We start from the raw sequence: 6,234 nt of genomic DNA, 5'->3' as shown, positions 1-6,234 counted from the left end.
TCGGTCCCTCTGGGTAGCTGGCTGTGACCAAGCAATGACCATAACCTTGCCCCTTGTCAGCTCTACTATACACCTGGGAATTATGATCATTCACATGAACTTATAAGATTGCCCAGTCTTCCTTCCTAGGAGTGGCTCTTAAGGGATGAGGTAAGGATTTGACAGGATGGTTCATGAAAATGTGCTCTGTACAGAACTGGCATGTTTTAAGGGCTCAGTGTTTTGTTCCATGTTTTTCTCCTACCCTATCCAGGATCTCCTATTTTGATCCTTGTCTGAGTGGTAGTTGTGCATCAATTAGTTCTTCTGGCTTCAGGGTCATGTAGGTTGAGGTTCCCATGGTCCACTAGCCCCTTGGACTAATTGTTTCCATTGTTTCCAAACAAAATCTTTGTTTTTCTTCATTCTTCTTTGCTCCAGACAAAGAGAGACTAATTGTTGCATCTTAGATGGCTGCTCAAAAGCTATTAGGACCCCAGTTGCTACTCAGCACAGTAGGATGTAGAACAGTATTTTATGTAGTGTGTTATGCCAGTTGAGCTTGATAATCCCCTAACTAGGAGCTCTGGTGGCATAGTGCATAAGGCATTTGACTGCTAACCAGAAAGCTGGTGGTTCAAACCCACCAGCTACTCCTCAGAAGGAAGGTTGGGCAATCTACTTCCGTAGTGATACTGCCTCGGAAACCCAAGGAGGGGTCACTATGAGTCGGATCTGACTTGACAGCAGTGGGTTTATCCCCCATAACTATGGTTCTGAGCTTATAGGCTCAAAGACTCATTCCCTCAAGGTGCTTGACTGTGGCTGTTGTTGTTATGTGTTGTCGAGTCGGACCCAACTCATAGCGACCCCCTCCTTGGGTTTCTGAGTGGTATCACTATGGAAGTAGATTCCCCAACCTTCCTTCCGAGGAGTTGTTGGTGGGTTTGAACTACCAGCCTTCTGGTTAGCAGTTGAGTGCCTTAGGCATTACACTTCCAGAGTTCCTTGACAGTGGCTAAGAATTGATAATAACGTTTCCCCCTGTTAGCTCTATTGTATGTAAGGACATTCTCATAGCACACATAAATATGTATGTAGAAATATCATCTGCCATGACTATATTCTGTTTTGTGTAGCCATACATGATCGTTTAGCCTGTCTACCTATGTATCCACCAGTATATAATTTTTATTATTATAAAAAAACTCACTGCCGTGGAATTGGATCCAACTCATAGCGACCCCTCCCTTTGGTTTCCGAGGCGGTATCACTACGGAAGTAGATTGCCCAACCTTCCTTCCAAGGAGTGGCTGGTAGGTTTGAACCACCAGCCTTCTGGTTAGCAGTCAAATGCCTTAGGCACTATGCCACCAGAGTTCCCAATTTATTATTATAATTACTGATACATTATTGGAGCTCTGGTTGTATAGTGACTGAGGGACTTGACTGATAACCAGAAGGTTGGCGGTTAAAACCCATCACCCACTCCATGGAGGGAAGACTGGATAATCTACTTTTGTAAGGATAGACCACTTCAGAAATGCAATGGGGGTTGCTATGAGCTGTAATCAACTCCATGGCAGTGAGTTGGTTTTTTTGATATATTATTATATCAGTAATTTTTTAGTTTCTACTGTTAAAATAGTATTGTGTATGTAAAAGTGTTTACCATTGTCTGTACCTCTTGTGCTCCACTCTGTGTCTTCCTTTTCCTTGATGTTACTTTGTTGGTCACTTGCTTTTGGTATGTTGGTCCTGTGCCAGTGTCACGATACTTGCTATACCTGAGCCCATAGTTGCAGCCACTGTGTCAATCCGTCTCGTTGAGGGCCTTCCTCTTTTTCGTTGACCCTCCATTTTACAAACATGATATCCTTCTCTAGGGAATAGTTCCTTCTGACAACATGACCAAAGTAGATGAGAAGAAGTCTGGCCATTCTTGCTTCCAAGGAGCATTCCAACTGTACTTCCAGGTCAGATTTGTTAGTTAGCAGTCCATGGTACTCTTAGCATTCTTCACCAACACCACAACTCAAAAGCATCAACTCTTCTTCAGTTTTCCTTATTCATTCATTGTCCAGTTGTCACATGCATAAGAGGTGATTGAAAATACCATGGGTTGGGTTAGGCGCACCTTAGTCTTCAAGGAGACATCTTTGCTCTTCAGCACCTGAAAGAGGTCTTTTGCAGCAGATTTGCCCAATACAGTACGTTGTCTGATGTCTTGACTGGTGCTTCCATTGGTGTTGATTGTAGAACCAAGTAATACGAAATCCTTGACAACTTCAATCTTTTCTCCAACCACCATGAAGCTCTTTATTGGACCAGTTGTGAGGATTTTGGTTTCTTATATATTGAGGTGTAATCCATACTCCAGACTGTAGTCTTCAGTTTTCATCAGTAAATGCTTCAAGTCATCCTCACTTTCAGCAAGCAAAGTTGTGTCATCTGTGTATCACAGGTTGTTAATGAGTCTTCCTTCAATCCTGATGTCATGTTCTTCTTCATAAAATCCAGCTTCTAGGACTATTTGGTCAGCATATGTGACTAGTACCTAGTAAAATTCTGGTTACTAGTTTCTGATGAGCTTCCCTGTAGACATCATTCCACATGAGTTATCACAACTGCTTGAACAATTTCTCTCAGAAATATCAGCACAAGGCCAGTCCCCATGAAGTGGAGGTTAAAGATGTCCCAAATGTCCAAACTACTGTACCACTCCGTCATTTCAGACATTAACTCCTCCTCCTGCTCCCAGTAATTTCCCCAGTCTTAGGGTTCTGTATTTCACTGTAACACCTCACAGAACTCACAGACACCCAAGGGTTCATCTCACATAGTTGTGGTGGAGGCTGGCAGGCTGGTGAGTCCCTGGTCCATGAGTAGGTCTGGAGGATCCTCCCAGTTCTTAGGGTTTGATGAACCTTGATTAGCAGATGAGATGATGGCTGCTGTCCCAAATCCAGGGGTGAGATGAGGATGAGCCAAAACACAGAACCAGAGCAATAGGAGGCCAGGTCTTCCCAGGAGATTCATAGGTATACCCTCAAAGAAGCTAAGGGTGGTGATTTGAATTATACCCTCTAGCAAGGCAGGACTCAAGGACTCCACCTGTGTTGCCCCAACAGAAATAACCTAAGTGGATGGCCTTAATCAGCAGCTCAAGGCAAATCCCATCACAGTCATTATGGGGAAAGACTACCACTAGCTGCCCAGCCAAGTTGATACCTGACCTTAATTACCACACCACCCCAAACAAGCATGGATAATAGGATTTACAGTACATCACAGAATGGAGGACAATGACTAGAAGGGCCATATCAAGCAATTCACCACAACAGCTTATTTCTGAATCAACTGAGCACATCCTGTGTGGCTCTAGTGGGAGAGAACTCTAGAAGCTTATGACTGGTTTCTTCTGGACTTTGCCTCATGTGCTTTTCCCTCTGCTCATTTTGCTTTGTGTTCTTTCACTGTAATAAATCGTAGCCATAAGTATGACTTGTATGCTGAGTCTTGTGAGTCATCCTAGCAAATCACTGAGCCTAGGGACAGTCTTGGGGACCCTGATATACCTATGAATATCCAGTGCCATTGTTGAAAAGTGCTTCAGCACCATTGTTGAAAAGACTATCGTTGCTCTTTTGAATTTTCTTGATACCTTTGTCGAAAATCAATTGACCGTAAATGTAAGGGTTTATTTTTGGACTCTCTGTTCTGTTCTATTGCCTGTCCTTATGCCAATACCACACTGCCTTAATGATAATGGCTTTAGAATTAGTTTTGGAATCGGCTATCCTAAGCCCTCCAATTTTGTTTTTCTTTTTCAAAATTATTTTTACTTTTCTAGAACTTTCCCATTTCCATATACAGTTTAGGACCAGCTTGTCAATTTCTATTAAAAAGCTTATGGGGATTTTGATTGGGATTGTGTTGCATCTGTAGATTTATTGGGAAGAATTGACTTTAATGATATTGAATCCTCCAGGCCATAATCATGGAATGTCTCTCCATTTAATATCTCTCAGCAGTATTAAGGAACTCAGGTAGCATAGTGCCTAAGGCACTTGACTGCTAACCAGAAGGCTGGCGGTTCAAACCCACCAGCCACTCCTTGGAAGGAAGATGGGGCAATCTACTTCCGTAGTGATACTGCCACAGAAACCCAAGGAGGGGTTGTTATGAGTCGGGTCCGACTCGACGGCATATAACAACAACAACAACAGCAGTATTATGTTGTTTCAGTATACACGTCTTGTGTTTCTTTTATTAAATTTATTCCTAAGTATTTTATTCTTTTTGATGCTATTGTGAATGGAACTGTTTTCATAATTTCAGGTTATTCTTTGCTAGCAAAGGTGCTCTGGTGGCATAGTGCCTAAGGTGATACTGCCTCGGAGACCCAAGGAGGGGTTGCTATGAGTCAGATCCGACTTGAGGGCAGTGATGTTGGTTCTTTGGTTAGTATGTAGAAATACTTTTTTTTTTTCTTTTTAATTGACCTTATAACTTATGACTGATAAATATACTAGTTCTAGTATTTGAACATGGGAGCTCTGGTAGCATAGTGCCTAAGGCACTTGACTGCTAACCAAAAGACTGGCTGTTTAAACCCACCAGCCACTCCTCAGAAGGAAGATGGGGCAATCTACTTCCATAGTGATATGCCTCGGAAACCCAAGGAGGGGTCGCTATGAGGCAGGTCTGACTTGATGGCACATGACAACACAACAAGTATTTGAACATATGGGATCATGTCATGTGTAAATAAGGACAGCGTTCCTTCATAATCTGGATGCCTCTAATTTCATTATTTGCCTAATTGTGATTGGCTTGGAGCTCCCGTACAGTGTTGATTGTTGTTATTGTTATGTGCCCTTGAGTCGGACCTGACTCATAGCAACCCCTCCTTGGGTTTCTGAGGCAGTATCACTACAGAAGTAGATTGCCCAACCTTCCCTCCGAGGAGTGGCCGGTGGGTTTGAACTGCCAGCCTTCTGGTTAGCAGTCAAGTGAATATCCTTGCCTGGTTCCTGATTGTAAGGGGAAAAGCAGTCAGTCATTCATTGTTATGTGATGTTAGGTTCCTATACCAGGTTGAGTATGTTCTCTTTTGTTCTTAATTTGTTGAGAGTTTTTATCATGAATTTTTGTTGTTGTTGTTGTTACACTTTTTTTCTGCACTTATTGAGATCATTGTGTGTGTGTGCATGTGTGTGTTCTTTATTAGTGTAGCATATAACATTATTCCTAGAGCAAATCCCACTTGGTCTTAGTCTATAATCCTTTTCATATGTTATTAGGTCCAGGTTGCTAATATTTTGTTGAGGAGTTTTGTGTATATATTCATGAGGGATACTTGTTTGTTGTTTCAGTTTCTTATGATGCCTTTCTCTTGTTTTGGATCTGGGTAATAACTAGTCTTATAGAATAAGTTGGGAAGTGTTTCCTCCTCTCTTTCCCATCCATTTCCTTTTATGGGGATAATTTATGGTCTTTTAGGCGTGACCAGAAACAATTCTTTTTCCTCTTCTCAAGGCTAATTCTTTGCAGAACTGTCTTGGGATTCATGTCTGGCAGGTCAGTTGGAGGGTCAGGATGGAATGGATGCCTAACATCTCTGAGACACTTTATCTGATCACATATGATACTCACAAGAGGGGTATATGCCAATCTGGTAGCTATGACACTTGGCTGAGGGTACTTCTCCACCCTACTTCTCCCCCCTTTTAACAGAGGGTACTTCTCCCCCCTTTTAACAGAGCAGCCACGAACCATAAAGTGCGGGAACAAGTGCGCCTGGAGCTGAGCTTTGTGAACTCTGACCTGCAGATGCTCAAGGAGGAGCTGGAGGGGCTCAACATCTCGGTGGGAGTCTATCAGAGCACAGAGTAAGTGGGCAGTACTTCTTCCTCATGCTTTCTGAGCCTTAGACTGTGCCTGCATTAGCGGTAGGTGTACAGATAGGCCAGATGTGAGGCTATATACCAAGGTTGTGGCAGTCCCCACTTTGGGAACAAGAGTTTGGGGTTGAGCAGAGTGTTAGAGTTAAAGGGATGAACTTGTGGAGTTTTTGGGAAATGCTTGGAGAGTTGGACAAAAAAGTCATTTGTCCTGGGACCTTGTTGGACATGGTTTTATGGGAGAGCTATGTGTCTGGGTGCAGGTGAAGAGACAGCATCTCTCACATGGGTTGAGTAGTGACTGTGCCATGAAGATGCCCTGAAGACCCTCCTGTGTTTATCTTTCTTT

General features: G+C 42.9%; 1 protein-coding gene across 1 annotated transcript in view; it reads left to right on the top strand.

Annotated features, from left to right (window-relative positions):
- RHPN2 (rhophilin Rho GTPase binding protein 2) overlaps nt 1-6,234 on the top strand; it is an 87,564-nt gene that overhangs the window by 36,078 nt on the left and 45,252 nt on the right. Inside the window, exon 3 of the mRNA XM_007954350.1 lies at nt 5,745-5,873. Within this exon, the coding sequence (XP_007952541.1) occupies nt 5,745-5,873 (129 nt within the window). The remainder of the gene's footprint in view (nt 1-5,744; nt 5,874-6,234) is intronic.

Source organism: Orycteropus afer, unplaced genomic scaffold (genome assembly GCF_000298275.1).
Source record: "Orycteropus afer afer isolate SDZICR_OR568_19922 unplaced genomic scaffold, OryAfe1.0 scaffold00459, whole genome shotgun sequence".
NCBI classification, from domain to species: Eukaryota; Metazoa; Chordata; class Mammalia; order Tubulidentata; family Orycteropodidae; genus Orycteropus; species Orycteropus afer.
This window is presented reverse-complemented; position numbering and strand designations above follow the sequence as displayed.